This window comes from Sparus aurata, chromosome 11, assembly GCF_900880675.1.
Source record: "Sparus aurata chromosome 11, fSpaAur1.1, whole genome shotgun sequence".
NCBI classification, from domain to species: domain Eukaryota; kingdom Metazoa; phylum Chordata; class Actinopteri; order Spariformes; family Sparidae; genus Sparus; species Sparus aurata.
In genome coordinates, this window is record NC_044197.1 from 25,504,074 (window position 1) to 25,524,436 (window position 20,363).

The 20,363-nt window shown below is 41.6% G+C and overlaps 1 protein-coding gene across 1 annotated transcript in view; it reads right to left on the reverse strand.

Moving 5' to 3' along the window:
- Positions 1 to 3,913: 3,913 nt before the first annotated feature.
- lrp8 (low density lipoprotein receptor-related protein 8, apolipoprotein e receptor) overlaps positions 3,914 to 20,363 on the reverse strand; it is a 181,663-nt gene continuing 165,213 nt past the window's right edge. The window contains exons 16-19 of the mRNA XM_030433693.1: positions 19,262 to 19,621; positions 12,553 to 12,621; positions 9,149 to 9,339; positions 3,914 to 7,170 (exon numbers count right to left, since the gene is read on the reverse strand). Coding sequence (XP_030289553.1) covers positions 7,132 to 7,170; positions 9,149 to 9,339; positions 12,553 to 12,621; positions 19,262 to 19,621 — 659 coding nt within the window. The 3' untranslated portion in view covers positions 3,914 to 7,131. The remainder of the gene's footprint in view (positions 7,171 to 9,148; positions 9,340 to 12,552; positions 12,622 to 19,261; positions 19,622 to 20,363) is intronic.

Sequence of the window (20,363 nt, forward strand, 5' to 3'; positions counted from 1 at the left end):
CTGCGAGCGCACAACTTCTTTCAGTGGTGACTGACTGTATATAAAAGTAAATAAATGACCTTCTGACGCGAGTCGGATCAACAGCTGAGCAGCGTATCCCCTCAGCTGAACATCTGTAGGCGGAGACGCTCAGAAAGAAAGAAAACAGCAGCGGATCAGCGCGATCTCTCCCTCCGCACAAATGCTCCGTTCTGATCCAGCTCGACTGGACTTTCAAAGTAAAGGTGACGTCAGCTGTAAATGAGTTGAATAGTGAAATAGCGGCGCTTTTATAACCGATTTTATGATTAAACTCTGAACAGAACCTGGTCGGGACCAGGTTATGAGCTAAGCATAAGTTACCATGGTGATCTAGCCGGGTAAAAAGAGAGCCACCTTTGTAATACGAGGAAGCCTGGCTTCTGTCTGTATTAAGTGTTTTTTGTATTTCCAGCCCAGGAACATCTTGTGCGCCGCCGACACTGTTGCTGCTGAGTCTGACTGCCGCCGTACGGTTTGTCGGTTGAGTCGAATGGCACATGACCAGAGAGAGCCAATCATAAGTTGATATGAAAAAAACTAAAAACAAACATGAATCCAGGGGGGCGAAAAACTATTTTTCAAATGTAACTTAAGTCGTAATCATTGAAATTTCCAAAAGCAACTGTAATTTAATTACATATTTTCTCCCAGTAATGTAACGGATTACAATTACGTACATTTTGTAATTAAATTACGTAACGTCGTTACATGTAATTCGTTACTCCCCAACACTGGTCATAACTTACCACATGGTGGCACTATTGGTACTATGTGCTAGTATGTGCTGTGCATGCTCTCACACTAATTTTGCCAACTCAAAACACTTAATTTAAATGTAAATGTACTGAAATTCAGACACTGGCAAGTAAATTTAGTACTCTTTATGTTTCTCGTACATGGATGATGAGCGACTTCAGGATCCGGGTTTCCTTGTCAAAAAACAATAACATCAACAAAAACCCCCAAAAACCAGAAGACAGCTTCCAGACGCAGCGCAGAAGGACACGAGACAAAGTGACACCAAACACAAAAGTTTGGACAGTTTTTATAAATTTAATATATCAATATATAGAGATATTTATCAACAGCTTGATTTCATAGAAACGTGAGTGAGACCATTTTGGCATACAGTACAGATATTCCATGTAAGTACAGAAGTTGCTAAGTTTTTAACTCCCTCCCCCCCACCCACACCAACCCGCCAGTTGAAGCCCCCCCCCCTTACACATAACACGGAGAAACAGAAAGAGTAAAAGTATACAGGAGCACAAAACAAGGCACCAATAAATTAAAACGATAACCCCCCCCTTTTTAAAAAAAAAAACAAAACACACGACAACAAAATCTATTCAACTGAATTAAATACAGTATGAACACTAAAAATCTGCAATGCTGTTAAAAAGCAACACAAGAAACAAAAACCGAACAGACAGGAGAAAAAAGTCAAATAAAAACACTTTGGCAGATTATTAATTTTTAGTTACAATCAAGTAGTAAATAAATCCAGTGCTCTTGTGTACAAATAAATTCATATATAGTCTACACTCCTTTTTACCCCAGAGGTTTATGTACATCGTTTTTTTTTTTTTTTTTACAGATACATTTAAAACATTATCAAAAAGTTTTTGCTGTATGAAAACGTATTTACAAGTCACGATTCAAAACCATTGGACTGTACCATTGAACCACCCCCCCCCCCCCCCCCCCCCCTTTTTAATTTCTTCCCCTCCCAAGAACGTTATCTCTTTACACAGTGCAGAAGGCTTCTTGAAAAGTTTTGTGCAACAAACAGCGTAAAAAAAATACCTGTCGTATGGCTGTGGGATGGACAGAGCCCCGAATGGTGTTTGAGATTTCCTTGCAGGCGATGACACATCAGCGACATTTGGAGGAAATGCAGGCAGACAGTTTTGCAAAGAATTGGAGCCGATCATATTTGCAGCGAGTCAAAGTCAGTGGTTGAAGTAAGATGTCCGAATCTGTGATTATTTCTTATCAAAATATTTCCCCTGTATATCACCATCCAAACCCATGAAAGGATTTACACACACAACTTCCACATTGCTGCCCGCCCCCCAACCTTATGTTACACTCACTGGTAGAAAAATGTAGGCGACTGAACACTGCCCTTCAAGTAATCAAGAAGATCAAATATGAAACTGAGAACAGCTTGGTGAAAAGAGACGGAGAGGGAGAGAGAGCAACAACTACAACTCACAGACTATAACAGTCCAAAAAACACATGATAATAAGAGGAACCAGCTGGTGAAGGAAAGTCACTGGGTCAATGAGGGCTAATGTCAGCTGAGTAGAGTCAATGAGGGCTCCTTCAACAGTCTGAAACTGTGGCTGGTTGGGGGGTGGAGATGGAGGTGGTGGTAAGGGTGCCGCTTCTCCTGCCTGAGCGTGCTCGCTCCTCCTGCTTGCTGTTTCATGATCGGGAGGGCTCTTTTTCTCCAGCTCTGGGGGTTTCCTTTGTTATTTTTGGGATTGCAGGTTATTTCCTCCAGTGTGTTTTTATCCATTCTATCGGTGTCTGTCTACCCAAAGACTGATAGCCCTTGCCAAAGGAAAGATGTCATGAGGATGGGAGGGTGAGAGAATGAGAGTGCAAAGAGACAATGACGCTGACTTTGCTCTTTAAACTAAAAATCAGTAGTGTGACAACCACAGGAGGACTAGATGCCTCACGGCTGACCTTACGTTTGATACAGTGCTTGAAGGATGTGTGAGTGATGTTAGAAAGCAGTCAGTGCGTTCTGGTTTAAGCAGCACGGGTCAGATTCAGTGGAGACAACTAATAGAAAGAGTGCAGAGACGAAGGGAAGGGAAGGACAAGTAACAGGAGAGCTAAAAACAGGAAGCACATATCAGGAACTCCATGTCATTACAGGATATGATTATATTAGATCTATGGGTTATCATGGCTGTTAGAATTTGCTATGATGAGCTCTAACATTGAACATCATTCTCATGAAATAAACGACAGGCAACCATGTCATAGATGGTTTGACTTGATTTAGTTTGAACTTTGGTGGTGGTAACCTGCCTGTTACGCATGAGGACTTGTGAGGAACATCCAGCTATCTTTAAATAGAAGCACCTTTTAAACAGAAGTTCCGTAACAGTGCCGTAACAAATTCTTGCATCTTGTTTTTTTTTTACGCTGAGCCAAGAAGCACCAGCATGACGCCTCCATTGCCAAGTCGCCTCCGTTACGGCTCGGTTACTACCTCTGCTGGCGGATCAGCAGCGGAACGAAAACTTTCCACCTTTGTAACTTTTATAAAGATAGGGCTGGAAAAAGGGGCTTGAGTTAAATCCATAGATTGGTTAGGCCTACACAACATAAATATTTTATTGAAAAAGTGCATATATTTCCAAAGCTGTGATCTAGATTCAGGATCGTGTCACACCAGCTGCTTGTAGTTTCTTGATGGTAAAGGTAGAAATGACTCAATATATTAGTATATGCATACATGGAGAAATATGTGTAACAGAGTGAGAAGTGAATAGGAATCTCTGAATATCTGATAACATTACCTCCACTGATTATTTGGTTATTTAGTCTCATGTCAAGGGCCTAAAGGCATGAGACTGAAAGATGTATATTGTGTAATCTTGTTGTGAACTTCCATGTTTACTCATTAAAAACAGCATTTTGACCCAGTGTCAGTTAGACGTGTGAATGATGTCTCATTATGTCTCTTTCAACTTTAAAGAATAATATATGTTCCAAGCTGGTTAAGTTAACATTACATTTGTTTACGTACAAACTGCTGGTGCGACCGGCTCCACAGGTTCTCACAAGTGTCAGAACCTCGTAAATTCATTAGGGCCCCACACATATAAGAATGCCACACACTATAGTCCAACATAATACTGTTTTTTGTTTCATTTGAACAGTGCTTTTGTGGTGTTAAATAGACTTTTTGTAACATATGATGTTGTTACTTGCAACAGCGCATCAACTACTGGGCAAGATTTAAATTAAATGTTTAACACAAAACTGACCTGGAGCGAGAAACAAACGTAGCTATTCAACATCTCCCCTGTATTACAGTAACTGAATAGGTGAACATATGTTCATAAACGTACATAAACACACTATTAATTGTTCTTCAGCCTCTTCAGCATGAGGCAGAGGGCTGGACTTGATCTGTATAACTGCAGCCTGTTGTTTATGAATCTAACTGATTATGGCTGATTATAACCAGGGTTACACTGCCATGAGAGCACCGATCAGCTCCATGTTAACATCCAGAGAGCATCCGTCCTCTGCAACATATACAATTACTACCTAGCCTATAATGAATGACAAAAGTATCTTCCTTCGGCGTCATCCAGTGGAGACGACGGTTCTCTAGGTGGCCACAAAGTGGATCAGCCAATCTGTCTTCACACAACCGCAATAATACGTTTTTGACAATGCCATGCTCAGTCACCTCAATAAATAAATGATTTATACTCCTATCTGCAAACCCACAGGGTGAAACCCCATCACACCTGCAGCAAACACATGAAGGAAACTTTGGCGAGTGCAGAGCCAATCCAGCAGTGGGATTATTTCATCTGAAATTGACAAAGATACCTGACCCGTGAGATGTTTCTTATCATCCTCAACTTTCCCTTAGGACTTCATGAAAATGAATCTTCATAACATTAAACAAGGACCATAGTTCAATACCAAAATGCAGCTACCAAAGTTACAGTTATCAATGTCAATCCTAAATTCTGCCCCCCCCCCAAAAAATCAAACACAGCTTGAAGCTGCTGAACCAGCCCAAGATCCTGCCGAGCTGAGACACACTCTTCCCACCAGTAACACATTTTATTTTTTTTCATGTGTAGGAGGTAAAGATGAAGGAGATGGCCTCTCCCTTGTGCTCAATCCTCCTTCATTAGATAGACGTAGGGGAGTGCAGCGCTGGAGAGGTGTATAATTTGCCTGTCTAGCATGCCACTTGCCACATACAGTACATACACATCCCCCACTGTGCATCATAGGCTAAGTGTCATCCTTCTGCGGGAAGTGACTGAGACACAACATCAGCAGAAATCTGGCAAAATAAATGGCCCACCGTTCATCTTCCGAGCACAAACCTGTTCGCATAGAGTCTATTCTTAATCCTGGCAGTCGTTTCCTGCCTACGTGTGTCTGTGTGTGTTTCTTTCTTCCTCCCCTGTGGTTTCCAAAGCATTACACGTAGCAAACCTTTCCAGGAAACAATGAATAATAACAACCATTAGTCAACCGTGTGTTTGTGTGCACACAGTTAGATGAATATGTCAGCTGAATCTATATGGAACCTCTATTGGAAGACTTTAATTTTGCATTCTGTCCTTTTTTTTTTTGCTTATTCCGTCATAACGTATATCAAGTTCATGAAAAGACTGCAGATGTGCCAAAGAGAAGAACTTCTAGGTCCAACTCAACTGAAATACAACATTGTTCAAATATGTTGAACGGAAGACCAGTGTTGTATGTATAGTTCAGACAATGTAAAGCACTTCTTTACCTTGGAAGTGATCGTGGAAGCTTCAAAATGCCCTTTATTGAGACTGAACGGCATCCAGAAAATAAATCATTTGCCACGACTAAGTTGTCATAACCGTTCCTAGTGATTCACAGTAACAACACACTGTGAGCAATTATTGCAATAGTCACTGGGCATGAATTCCATCCGATTCAATGGGCTGGAAGCTTGTCTGTGGCAAGCCAGTGGAGGATCAGCTCTTTATGCTGGTTAACACGTTTCCTCTCTATTCAGCTTTCATATCAAATCAGCACCAAGCTCAGTCAGCCTCTGCGTATTATTACTCATCTGCTTGTACAAAACAGGGCCACTAACAGCCACGCTGAACTCGCAGTGACAGCAGAAAGTCATTCCTTCCAAATGTAGAACAGCATCTCGTCTAGAAAACGCACATTGTTAAAGAGGGAGAGTAAAGACGGAGGAGTTAAGCTAAGAAGTCCCTGGGATCAGTGTTTATGGGGTGGGCAAGTTCAAACACTAACGACTGTGTTCGGCAGCAGGAAGTGATAAAACTCAGTCCCTCAGAACACCATTTTCTTATCTCAAACAGTCACAGGAAGGTGTTTTGTAACACTTCACAGGTTTACCTCCAAAATATTGATGGCAGCAGACACAAAGACAGGACTCCAAAAAAAAAGTCGTGAGCGCACGTGCGAGTCTTAACACCCATCGTAAATAAACAAACAATCCCAAGTTCATTGACTGCTGGCGTACCTCGATACCAGGAGAGAGGATTACCCATAATCCTTAGCCTTTTCTGCCCTGCTGCTTTTTGCCTTGAGGCACTACCCTCTGGTGGCACAAATCCGCCCATTCCCCCTTACTATTTCACCCCGAAATCACCTCCAAACACGCAGACAACCCCATCATTTTTTTTCTGTCTCCTTTCCCCTTGGCTATATTTAGCGTGGCCTGCCTACATACAGCATGCCATGAGGCAAATGTGAGAGGCCGGGTGTGAGAAAGGATGACATTCCCCTGTTGTTTAAAATAAATCTGTCATGTTTCCTGTCAATGTAAAGGGAACTATGAGGAAAAATAACGTCCTTGCTGTGCTGTGTATCCTTGCAAGCTCAAACTAATCTGCCTTAAGAGAGATGCTGATGACATATTTACAACAGCAAACACAAACAAATAAATAAAGAGTCATAATGAGGAATTCAAAAATAATGCATGCCAGCTTTTTCCCCTTGTACGGTGGCCAGATAGCCTTCTATTTACAATGTGCACTGAGACAGCCAAATGAGGTTAGTTCGAGCAAAATCATCAAGCAGCATTTTACACACCACTACAGCTAATGAGAGGCAGAGAGAAGAGAGGAGTGGAGCGGAGACTACAAATTAACTAGCACTAGGGGAAGTAGTAGTGGCTAGTAGTGGTAGTAATGTAGTAGTAGGAGAGATGTACGTGTCATCCTCGCTCCTCACTTGCCAGGGAGGCAAAATTAGGACTCCTTCTCTTTTTCTCGTCTGCGTTGTACTGGCCTCATTGTAGCGGTGTAGAGGCTGTGGTGAGAGGAGGGGCCAGGATGGGATTGAGGGGAGAAGGGAGGGGGGCAGAATGCGTCCTCCCCTCAGGGATAGCCATCATCCTCCAGACTGAGTGCCACGCGCTGCAAACAGCAGATAAAAAGACTGTTATCACAGTAGGCTGGTGAAGGAGAGAGTGAGGTGAGATAGAAAACAGCAAAAAGAAAAGGCAGCGTGATGGACGGAGAACAAAGACGGAAATCAGGGGAAGGAGAAAGATTCAAGTCGAGACGGCATCCAGAAAAGAAATGACAGGTTCATATAGAAACCATTCACATCTCTCTCCTCCTCCTCCTCCTCCTCCTCCTCTCCCTGACCTTCCTCTTCAGGCCCCCTTCCCCTTGTTCATTCCCTCCTTCTCTGGCTGCTCTTACGTGAGGAATGCAGGATGCTTGCCTACGGCTGTAAATGTCTGGCCCATATAATGCCAACCTAATTTCTCTGGTTGTCTGAGTTACCACATTGCCATGAAAGGAGAGGAAGAAAACAAGAAAAAAGATAAATAAAAATGAGAGGACAATAAAAGAGATTTGGACATACGAGAAGAACACAGAGAGAGTGCAGTTCCCTCTGTGCAGCCAGACACTGAGGATGGTTGTTAATTCGACCTTGAATCTTAATATGACTCAGACGTGCACCTGTTTTGTGTGTGTGTGTGTGTGTGTATGTGTATGTGTGAGTGTGTGTGTTTTCCAGCCTGTCAACATGCCAGTGATACCCAGAATTCCCTGCCTCCTTTCTCTCTGGAGCAACACAAAGAAATCTGTGTTACCATGCCAACCGATCAAAGCGCTTGACTCCCCCCCCCCCCTCGCGTTATCCTTTTTGGCTGCCCTTCCCTGCTCGCTCCACGCAAGAAATACAAATATATTCAATAAATGTCAGGAGTGTCCTGATGACACACTTTTTTAAGGGCATGTGAGTGCAAATCAGAGCTGGCATTGTTTCCAGAGTTTGGAGAAAATGTAGCTTCATGCCCGATAGGTGATTCACAAAAAATGCTTCTGCATCCAAGAGAAATCAACAGGGCAGTCTGCAGTTCAAAAATACAAGAAACTGTGATTTTGACTGTCCTTGGTTCTGATTTGTGCTCCCCTTTTTACTCTCCACGTTGCATTTACACTGTAACAAGAGCATAAAATTCACATCAGGGCAATGTCATGATATTACTATCCATTCCAAATTTTATTTGCAGAATGTTCCTGTGCTCTGCTGTCCTTAACGATAAAGCTAGTCCCCTCTCTCCTGCAAAAGCATCTCAGTACTAAAATAATTTACTCATAATAAACAAAGACGGCACAGCACGGCTTCCCTCATCATGCACCTCTCTTTCATATCCACTGCATCAAGACAGCGGTGATTATTAAAGCCTCAGTGCCCGTCTAATGTCTGGATGGCTCTTTGTTATCATTTTTAGCAGCAAACATAACAAAGACAACATCCACGATATTCCTCTCCAACAAGGGTAATACCTTGTGGCACATATTTTCTGTTGTCTAGTGACCATGTGTGAAAAATCAGCTACTTCTGTAGACAAAGGTGATATGTGTCTGTGTAAGGAGTTCTGTAAGGAAACGGGAGCTCCGTAAGAAACATACGTCTCAGAATAACAGAACAAACATCGACAACCAGAAAAACTAACGTAGTGTACAAATAAATGGGATGGCGGGTTGGCGACAGAGATGTGATGTCGGTAAACGAATGTACTGTATGATTATGGTCATGAAGGTGAAATCCATGTGATGTGCTGGTGAAGGGCTTGTGTGTTCGTACGATCTGTGTTTTCAGTGATATCTGCAAAACTGATGTGTGAGAATGTGGGCGTGTGCGTGTGCGAGCCTGTTCTTTCTTTCCAGGCAAACATGTACAACAAACGGGCTTTTCCAAACCCCTGCGCATACTCCCATATCTCAAATATTCCAAACCCCTTGCTTTCTCCTGCAGCTTCCCTCATTTGCTGCCGGAGAGCATCGGCGCCCCTGAGTACCAGTGAGAGTTGCTGTCTGTGATGCCGCCCCCTAGAGGGAGCGCTATGAATGGCTGACTGTGGCTGCCACTCACTGCTGGGTACACGTGGCCGATGGACTCGCTGTGTCGTCCAATGTGGATTTCGTCGTCGTCGTCCTCCGTGGTTTTGCGGTAGACTGGGTTGTCGAAGTTCATGCTCTTGGTGTTCTTGCGCCGCCAGTTGCGCCAGACCAGGTATCCGCCGGTGCAGAGTAATCCAATGACCACTGTGGCAAGGATAGGGACTGCATGTGTTTAACACACACACAACAACAACACACGGCGGGAGCGTTAACACAGCCCAGGGGACACAGAGCGGCGCTTTAAGCACTCACACACACTCACTTCACACATTCCTTCAGGTACTGAGGGCTCATTATTTTCTGTCTTTATTTTTTGCGAATTGTATATGATAAGAATTCATACCTGTAAGACAGGTTTGTAGGGGAATTAAATAAAACTGAGAAAATAAGAAAAAGAAGCAAGAAAGGGCACAGTATATGACGTGGTTGCCACAATCCTGGAAATGTGTTGGTTGTCGGGTTTGCTGTTTATAAAATATGCGCTTGTGATCACAAAACTCAGTCCTGTCAAAACAGAATGATGACGAGTTTATTTATAGCACAAAGACTTACGTTTCCGTAATTTTAGGGCCCAGAAGGCACTTTAACAACCTGTTTCTAGTTCCTCTCACTTCATAAAAGAAATTGCTTACGTGCAGTCTTTTCCTGCAGAGAAAAGCATCATATTTGTGGATCTATGAGAACATGAAATCCTTGTGAAAATGAGTTTACACCAGCATTTTTACCTTGCTAATATTAAAACACATCAAATGTCATATTGAATAGGTGTGGGTATCGTTTATGCGTTCATCCAAGCAATGGTTTTCAAACCTTTTTACCCATCAAGGTATGCTACATTTTGTCCCAGGGTCCCCATCTGATAAGAATTTTGCCTTCAGATCTTTTATAACAGAAAATGTATGAAATCCCTTGTCAATGTCATTATGTTAAGTATGGATTGAATCATATTGAAAATAAATTATTCTTCTATTTGCCAGGGACCCCCTGGAACCAACTCAAGGACCCAGACCTGATTTAGTCCGGGGCCTGCTCTGACAGCCACTGATCTGCCAACCAAAACAGATCATAAGCTTAGTGGTTTGGCACTACAACCTCAGCTACACAATTTGCTGTGGGAAACCCTGCATATTCATCTGCTTTTGAACAAAAAATAGTTGTTTTTTTTCAGTGAATATTGGCAATGAACTGAAAATAATGAGCCTTCATCCTGTATATTTACATTCCATTTACATTCCACCTCAGTCTCAATCTACAAAATGATCAAAATCACACAAACATGATTCCACATCCACAGTTTGCAATGATGGATGCCTGCATGCTTCATCTCACACACGATTAACTCCACATCCATAACACACACGTACGTACTCAAACAAATGCATGCACCACAGACACTTTTCTGTTAAATCTTGTAACGTCCTGACGCCAGTGATAACGTTTTAATCTTTTTTTATACAAGTCAAGCAGAGTTGCTGAACTCGCATCATTGTAATATTCTTGGGCTACATTTAGGCTGTGATTTATAATTTTGCACACTATCTGCGTACTGCATGACTCTGGTGTTTTGGATGGGGTTACGAGAGGAGAATGGACAGGGGAAGGCGAAGAAGAGGGAGGAAGAGAGAGGGAGAAAGGGGATTGGAGGATTTGAGATAAGCGCCATCTCTCTCCTCTCATTACCATATCAGTATGACTGCATAGCTGCCCTTTAGGACCTGTGCCTGTATAGTGAATGTCTGAGTCTATGTGTGTGTAGAGACCAGCAGCCAGACCAGAGGTGTGTCAATGAGGAGAGATAAAACAAGCGTGCGAGTGTTTTTGTGTGTGTTCGCCCACGTACATAGCTGTGAATCTCTTCTGGAAGCCCCATCTAATTACTCTTTTGTTGAAAAGGCACTTGAGATCCCTGTGTGACTGGGCTGGAAACCCCAGATCCTCCTTTGTTCTTCTCTAAATGCTCACTGGTTTAAAAAAAAACATCAGCTTTTGTCTCATTTAGAAAATCTCACTCCAATTAGAGAGCGGCATAACAGCCTGACTTTGGCTAAAGACTGATAATCATTGCCGGGTCGTTTCCCCTTGTGGAGCCGTGGGTGGGCGTGGTGCATTAGCGGATGTGAGCGGAGAACTGGGGTGCACAAATCCAGCCCTTGTGGACCTCCGACAATAATTAATGTTTCAAAGCTGCCAAAAAACGCAGAATGGGGGATTTATGGCAGCAGTGAATGGCAGAAGGACAGAATGAGGGATGGAGCAGAAAGGGTTAACAGTCTCGGGGGTTGTTTTAATGAGCTGATATCTCAATCGCTGTGAATGAAAAGAGAGAAAAAAAAAATGGCATTACGATGTTTTAGAGCTCCCATTATTTATCAAAGTATTCAATATTAGGGATGAAAGGGATCTTAATTAGCGACATATGCCACCACTATAAGGTCATTTGCACATTCAGCTGATTTCTCAGTTATGATATGCAGGAAATGTATTAAATATTACCATAAAATGTGAGATTCTTTTTAATGAAATCTAACAGAATAGATTGACTTTAGCAGCTGGTTTGATTGTAATAACTTGAGTTATCTTTGTATGCCTGCCTCGTATTAGTGCTATGGTAGTCTGGGGACCTTATAGCGTTAAGCAGACAATATGCTTTTTGACCTGGGAAATTATGTTTTTGGCCTCGAGCTGTGGAAATTTTGAGATTCGGAAAATAACATTTTATCTCATTAAGCTCCTTTTCAGTCATATAATATGTCCTCCTATTGAAGAGCTGATTCTATCAACTGTGTTACCCACTCTTAGTGCACTGGGTCAGAGAAATAGGTCAGAGCGCTGGATTGATTTCAGAGTGAGCAATACTGTATGATCAGAGCAGGAACATCAGCTTAATGTTATAACAGCTGGTCAAATGTGATGGCAAAGCATGAACAGGATTTCCCCGTTTGCTCAAATCTCATTAATAATGACATAATGTGCTCATTGCAAAGGCCTGGCCATCGCTGACTGACAAGCTCACTGGCCCATAATGGCTTTTTCATAGCCGTAGGCCAGGAGACTATTGTTGGATAATACCACAGCTCAGTACATTTTCTCAATCATGAAACTATTACTTTGTGCTCACGCATCGCTGCAGAGGAAGACATCGAACTTTGATGTTCAAAAGACACGTCTAAACTATACTTATTCTAATGAGTCAAGTGGGAGTACAAACACGCTAAACCCAGTCACTCGCACATGCATGTACACACACACATAAAAACACCACAACCACACACAACATGCAGGACTTCAGCAACAAGCAGAGACGGAGAAGCCAGGAGGGAGAAGCAGGCAGGCAGAAAGCAAAGGCGACACAGCAAGAAAGTCAAGAGTACTCACCGATAGGAATGACTATCCCCAGAACAGCTACTGTGATGTTGTTACCTATGAGGTAGTGATCACTCGCAGCTGAGGTAAACAGCAAGAGAAGGAAAAATAAGCAAAATGTTCTGTTCCCAGACATTCCCCCAAAAGGCCTTGCTAGAGAGAAACACAAGTTTGAAGCATCATGCTGGAACAACTTAAACAACTTATTTGCATTATATACGGGTAGAGAATCCATCTGATTTCACTTTGGACTACAGCATGTGTAAATGACATGTAGATGAACAAGAGGATGCTATATAAATGCACTGAGATGTGTTGTAATACAACAGAAGACAAATGCAATTCCAGAAAGTAATACATCAGAATTTGCACTAATATGATTCAAAGGCAACTTTTGTTTCAGGATGCAATACATCTTTCAGTGGATGTTTGAACATGGCTGGATACTCATGAGTCATTCGGTATCGCTTTAAAATGAGATCCCTAGGTATTAGGTCGTCCTGAAAAGATGGTTATATTGGACTACATTATTGAAACTCTACACCGCAAAAGAAATAAACTGATGCAGATGCTAAGAGAGTGATAGAAACTGGGGGTAAAACAAGAGTGAACAGACGGGCATTCACTCAATCGAGGTACGATGTTGTGTGAAAGTCTGTTACCCTGCTGATATGTGTCCCACTCACTAACAGGGATCAAGATGGTTCAAAACAGCCATTTTTTTTTACTAGATCAGTACGTAACAAAACCTGCCTGCTCATTAATACAACCAGGTGTTTGACTCTGCCTTTTCAGAGCACTGAGATCAGGGTTTCAGGATTCATGCAGTAGCCAGGCTACCATCAGCAGTCATCTTGCTAAATTGTCTTTGCGACAGTGGTTTCTCATTGGTTTTATGAACATCAACTGAAGCCTTATCATAATTGTTTATAATAGCACTGCAAACACATTGAGTTTAACTAACTTAAATAAGAATGATGTCATTATTAATCCTATAATAAGCTTTGTAGTTGCTTTATCAAGACCGAAAGGTAAGTTGTGGTGTATTTGTTTTAAATTAACTATGCCTTTTGCAGCTACTGGACCTAAATGCCTTATTAAAATGTATATATATTTTTTTGCACTTATTAACAAGTTTATTTTCATTGACTTTTGCCATCGTAGGTTAGTTAGTTAAACTTAATAAATGTGTTTGTAATGCTATTATAACAATTGTAAGAAACTCAAACTGTTGACAAGTTACTCCATCAACTTTGTTGTAATTATTGACACTGACATAATCTTATTAATGTTAATAGCATCTTATACAGACTTATGAGGGCATAATTACCTATTAACTAATATTTACTACAAGGACCTCATTATAAAATGTTACCTGCATTTGTTCTGGACATGCTTTGTATGTGTCCTCTCCTCAAACTCTCACTGCAACAAGTTGATGTGTCGCTTGACATTAATCCTGCTCCCAACCCTCCTATTAGCAGCAGGCTAGCCATTAGCCAAAGTGTGATCAGATGGCTATAATGAAGTCTAGTGAGGAAGATTAACAGAGAAGATCACAGTGCTGGCCCTGCATACTCATTGGCTCACCCTACAAAAGCGACTGTGTGTAGCTGTATGCACGGAAATGGCACAGATGGGAGGTGACTGATGGGACATACAATTAAGACACATTCTCTCTTACAAATGCAATCATATAGAGGACGAACTGCCTTTTGACAAATGCACACTCACCCACAGACAAAGGCACTTTAACTTAAAGAGGCACAGCAGGCGATATGACTTCACACTGAGCAGTGAGGCGTCTTAGTCCTGATTCAGCAGAAATGAATTTAGCTTTTCTGAAAGTATGAGTGATGTTCAATGGGTCCTAAGACTCTAAAAGGCGGATTAAAAGAATCTTATTAGAGCAGCAGTTATGAAAGAGGCAGTCCTGGAAAGTGAAGGCAAGAGCGAGAGAGAGTGAGAAAGTGAGAAAGAAAAAGAAGAAAGAAAAAGGTCTCAGTTTCATTAAGGCTATTATTGCTGGAGGGATTTTAAGTTAAATTTTTTTTTACTTTTGTCTGCCTCAATGAAAACGTCTCTATCTAAATCTATTTATATATATATCAATATCAAACCATAACCCTATCCTAATGTGTAGGTTACCAACAGTACATAGAAAATATGAGTGTTTCCACATGGGGAATTATGTCTTAATTGAGTTGCAGTTGTGATGACTTCAGTGAATGATATTGAATGCCTGTGCTGTCTAATTGAGCTCATGGTGCAGACAGAGATCAATGAAGTGAGTATGACATGAAATTAGTTTTTCAACAAAAGTTCAACAAATCTGAATCACGTGTGACAACAGAGAAAAAGTGTTTATAGTCATGGAAAACGTGTCCGTCTTTTGGTGGATTGTGTCATAAGTTTTGGATATTTAGTTAAAAGCCCCAGTAGCTGTAAAGTGTGTAAGCAATTGAGTTAAACTGTAAAAAGACTAATCCCTTATTGAGGTTTCTGAGAGCCAGCATTTTTCTCAATTGTTCCCAATGAAGAGAAAAAGCTTCTGTGGCAGAATGAGAGAAAGCCCTGCACCCAGGGTCTTTTTTCAGATCGCCTATGCCTTTCTTGTGCGGCTTCAAGTTGATTCACTCAACTTTTCATAAAGGCGTTGGTGAGCTCAATTCTTTTTAAAGCCAACACATAGAACTATTAACTGAATGTAGTGTCAGCCATACATTAATGGAAGGTTTATATTGTTGTGAATAGCTTGCAAAATTCTAATTCAAGCTCAATAATCAGTAGCCATTAATTTAAAGGCAGAGTGTCCTTACAGTTTGGGTGGCCACAATTAAAAGAAAAAAAAAGTGATGTAATATTGTGAACTTACCATACTGTTTGATTACTTGTTCTTTTACTTCTTATACTTTTCCCAACTTAGTCATCATATTCACAGTACTGATGATTAATTACCAAAAATCTAATTGTGTAAATATTTTTTCAAAGTACCAATAGTCATCGTTACAATGTCAATATTGCTGCAAAATCCATGTTAGGGTATGTGGTCAAACATATGGTGATATTTGATTTTGTTCCCTAGCTCAAGCATTTACGAAGTGCTAAAGAGGAGATTTAAAAATATATCAATAACATCGGAAAAAATATCTCAGAATATTACAATGTTTTTTAAGGCAATATTGCTCAGTCCTACTCAATCCTTGCAAATATATATTCCACAAATCATCTGAGGCGTCAACAGTCTGAATTACTCTACTTCCAATCTTACAGACTTCCCAACAGAATTCCTTTTCTTGTTTTTGTTTAACAGACTGTTTTTGTTGAATGGAGGAATAGTAACACAAAGAAAGACATTCTTACTTGTCTGACTCAGACTGCTGAAGCCTCATACTATCAACATTTGGACCGCATTTTTGCAAAGAATGAGGACAGTGGATTTTTTTTCCCAACAGTTACATTAAAAGGATATTAGAAAGGGATCTCGATTAGGGCCACTGTGAACCGGAGGAATGATTACAGCAAGCCAAACCTGTTCAAATGTTCATACTAGCACCTGACCTGATGACCTGACCAAGATTTTGAAGCTATGCCTTTGGACAGCAATACAGCATTTACAGTCCAGTGCTGCAGATTAATAATTACTGGCATCGCGAGTGATGGTTAAAATTTGTGAGAGCTTTGTGCCCCAGCTGCGGTTCATCTTTTATTCCTGAAACTCCTGGTACTTCCTCGCTCCACCATGCCAGCCACAGCGGTGCACATGCTTTAACAGCTGATGCTGGCAAACTTGACAGTGTGCACTGAGTTGAAAATTATGACACATGGCCCGTGGGTTTGGAGACGCGTCTTATTCATGCCCCATTTTCTCATCCGTGTCTGCTCCACCTCTCATCTGGAGCACTTGCGTTGTGGTGAGGAGGCTGACAACTTCAGAGGGTAGAAGAAACATGTTCTTGCTTCTTACTAACTCTGAAAAACCCAGGCCCCCAAAGTGGTGAGACTCGCTATGGCAGCCATCCTCTTTAATTCCCAGAAAATCACTTTCTCTCCTGCTTCTTTTCCGTCCCATCTTATCCGTGTAAATGCTGTTTTCCTTCCCAACAGTGTGTCGTCTTCTAACTCCCATCCTCCCTGTTCAAGTGCCGGGCTGTCATGTTCCTTTTGTGCTCTGTTCATTTTTTTTCCTCCATGGCCTCTTTATTGTCTCACTGTACCTTTTCATTTAACGATGCTTAGTTTTTACTCTGTGTTCTTTTCTCATTCACCTGTCTCTCATTCTTTGTTTTCCTCCAACTATCACACCCACTTTCACACTCTTCCTTTCAACTTAGTCTTTCTAAAGCTTTTTTCTAAACTCAGTTCTTGTTCTCCTGGTTTCTGAATAGAAGATAAATACAACACTGTAAAAACTTCAAACACAGAACAACCGCTTGCAATCTTTATCACTTTCCATCCATTTTTTTACACTCCCTGCTACTTATGTTGGGTATTAGTCAGTCAGACTTTCAACTCTCTCAGGACACATTTTTAACTTCAGACCTCAAAGTGTTCCAGGTGCATGACACCAAGCTCAAAGGAAAAACATTGCTGACTGTGACAAACAAGTGTACACACAACTGAACTCTAAACATTGCAGCTACCTTGCATATATAAATGAAAAAGGAGGAAAAAACAATGCATTAGGTCATATTCGAGGTTTCTGACAGCCAGCGTCATTTTTCAATTGCTCTCAATGAGGAGAAAAAGCTCTGTGGCAGAATGAGAGAAGTCCTGCACCCAGGGTCTTTTTTTCAGATCACTCTGCCTTTTTTGTGCGGCTTCAAGTTGAATCACTCAACTTTTCAGAAAGGCACTGGCGAGCTCATTTTCTTTTTATTGGAAGAGGAGATGATATTCACTGTATTTTTGTCTCCTACAGATCGAGTCATGCACCCCTCCCTGCTCTGTGGCTGATAGGTGGAGCCGTGACGACGGGAATGTCTCCAATATTAAGTTAATCTTCCATGAGAGCAAGTATCCTCAATTTGGCGCTCTTGGCAACAATGTCAAACAGAAAAGGAACTGATAGTAAAAAGCAAAGGGGAAGTATCGACCATACAGCATCTGTTGTCAAGATATTTTTGTCTTAGAGACAAGACCCACCTGTGGCTATTTTTCTCTCAACACAGAAGCACGTCTTCCCATTTTTTATTAACCAAAAGAAGTGACATAACTTACTTTAACTATTCCTGTCCGGCTACATTGGTAGGTAATCCACCAAAGGCAGTAAATGTTTGTTCCCAATGTTCTCTCATTTTTTCTGGCATTCTTTTAACAGTCTCCCACATAACTTTTGTGCAGAGAAGATGACTTTGAGAAATTGTTAACCGTAACCAGCTACCTAACAATGTAAATATTTTTAAATCAATTAACATGCAGGTGTAACTATAAGACTGCATTTATTGTTTTAATTAAATACCGGTATGTATACTTCATGTTGCCCTTTAGTTGATGGTTTACCTTTTACAATGTGCACTTCCATGGATGCTGCCTTTGTTGTGTGATGTCAGACAACTATTCATTAAGTCGGGGTAGATGGATTTGCTTTTATGGTAAGAGGTTAAAAATTCTTGAGTTCTGAGTTTTCTGTAATGCACCATTATTCTCTGCCATCATATAACCAAGCAGTAGGTTGTCATTCAAGCATCAGATGCTATCTTAAGTTCTACTAAAGTGTCTAAGTAACTGCGTGAACCAGTTGCAGATTTTTTTTGACGTTTTACCGCTCGTCTCCTGCTTTGGTCTGAAAGTGTGATATAATGGAATTGGAGCTACAGGAAAAAACGAGTCTTTTTAAGCAACTTATTTGGAAGATTTGTGTTATCTTTCTTCTCCCTACAGGAACAAATTACTTTGGGGAAAAGCTGCCTTTGCAGTTTGACAGTTACCACTATCTCATTTTCATGTCTCTATGTAGCAAAGGGCTTGAAGAAAGCTGAAAACACTGATTTCTGCAGCTAAGCCCACACCGTAGCATGTGGTGTAAAGCACAGTGGTTTATCAAATTTGCTTCACGGTGCTATCAAGGATTTTTTTCCACTTCCAAATACAATTTAAGTCTTAGCATGGCTCTGTAAACCACTGTCACTGACATTATATTCTGCTGTCATTGTTTGTCTTGGCAACAAACTGTAAAGCAGTATTTTTCCTGTGTGCCAGTAAAGCTTGATTGCTTCAAGAATGAAGAATGCAGCCAGTTTTACAGAGGCAAAGTGAAAGTGATGAGGAGAGGGAAAGACAAAGAGAGTGAGAGAAGCTGTCAGAAAGTGAGGATGAGTGATGGGAGGTGGCAGGTGAGAATGGAGGGGACTGTCGTTTGTTAGCTCTGACAGCTCTGTTACACGCTGCTCATAAGGGAACGACGAGCAGACCGAGATGTAAACTGGTGAGGGTGTGTGTGTGTGTGTGTGTGTGTGTGTGAGAGAGAGAGAGAGAGGCAGAGAGGAAAAGAGGACGTACACAGATGGACAAACACAGAGACGAGGGGGAAGAGAAGCCAGAGAGAGGAGGGAAACTAACTGATCTAAGTGGTGGTTTTCAGCTTCCTGCTGCTTTAATGGCAGGTGGTAGCAGCAGTGATGGCAGTGGAGCATTACGCTCAGAAAAACACACAAACATTACGCATACACCCACTTCACACAATCTGACATTTCTATGCACAAACCATTCTGATCCTTACCCCTGTGGGAGAGGTTGCCATTGCTCTCTCTTTGAATGCTGTTGGGGGCCACTGGGCCCAGTAGGGGTGTGTGTGTGGATGTCTTGCTCGTGCTGCTCAAACTGGTCGTCTCTGTACTTGTAGCAGCAGGGGTGCGAGGCTGCTCTGTAGAGGTTCTCCTGGGGGTCTGAGGAGAGGCTGGGGTTGTCAGGCGTCTGGTCGTGGGCCTGACTGTCGTAGCAGCAGAGGTGGTAGTGGGCCTTGTGGTCGTGGTAGTAGGAGGTGCTGTGGTGCTGGTAACAGCCGTAGTGATAGTTGTAGCGGTTGTTGTGGGGGTAGTGGTGGTTGATGGAGCAGCTGTTGTAGTCGTCCTGGGTCGAACTGCACGAGTGAAACAGGAGATTAATCATATCAATAGCACTTCGGATTTTATGATTTTATGAAACTTAACAAGGCTAAATTCCGGAACTACATTCTTGTGGGCTTTTTAGAGACGAGCAATAGAAAGAAACATGCATACAAACTGGTATGGTTTGTGCACGGCCAAGGACAGGAAGGCTCTGCAGCGGGTGATTAAAAGCACCAAGAACATAATGGTACCCATCTACCAAGCATCAGTGATATTTGTGAAGTGAGATGTCTGCACAGAGCCCAAAGGATACTAAAACACCCACCCCAGCCACAGTCTGTTCATCCTGCTGCCATCTGGCAAAAGATACAGAATTATCCCCTGTCATACCACCAGACTACAGAGCAGCTTCTTTCCTCAGGCTCTGAGACTCCTCAGCTCATCTTCACTGTTTTATGTAGAATAAAGAGACTTGCTCCAAGTTTTGTTTTCACACCCTGATGTTGCAAAATGACAAACAATTACAACTTTGCCTTTCAAACTTTAACAGTTGGCACATATGCATCAATATATAGCATATTATGGGAAATTAAAAGATTATAACATGCTCTAAACTCCCCAGAGTTTTATTTAAGTTCGTTAGCAGTGTAGCAAATGTATGCAAAATTATACCAACTGTGAGGTAGTTAAAACTGATATTCAAAGCGATCAAATATGTTCCATTGTAATACATTACATGGACACAACTCTTCAACTTCAACTGCCTAAATGATT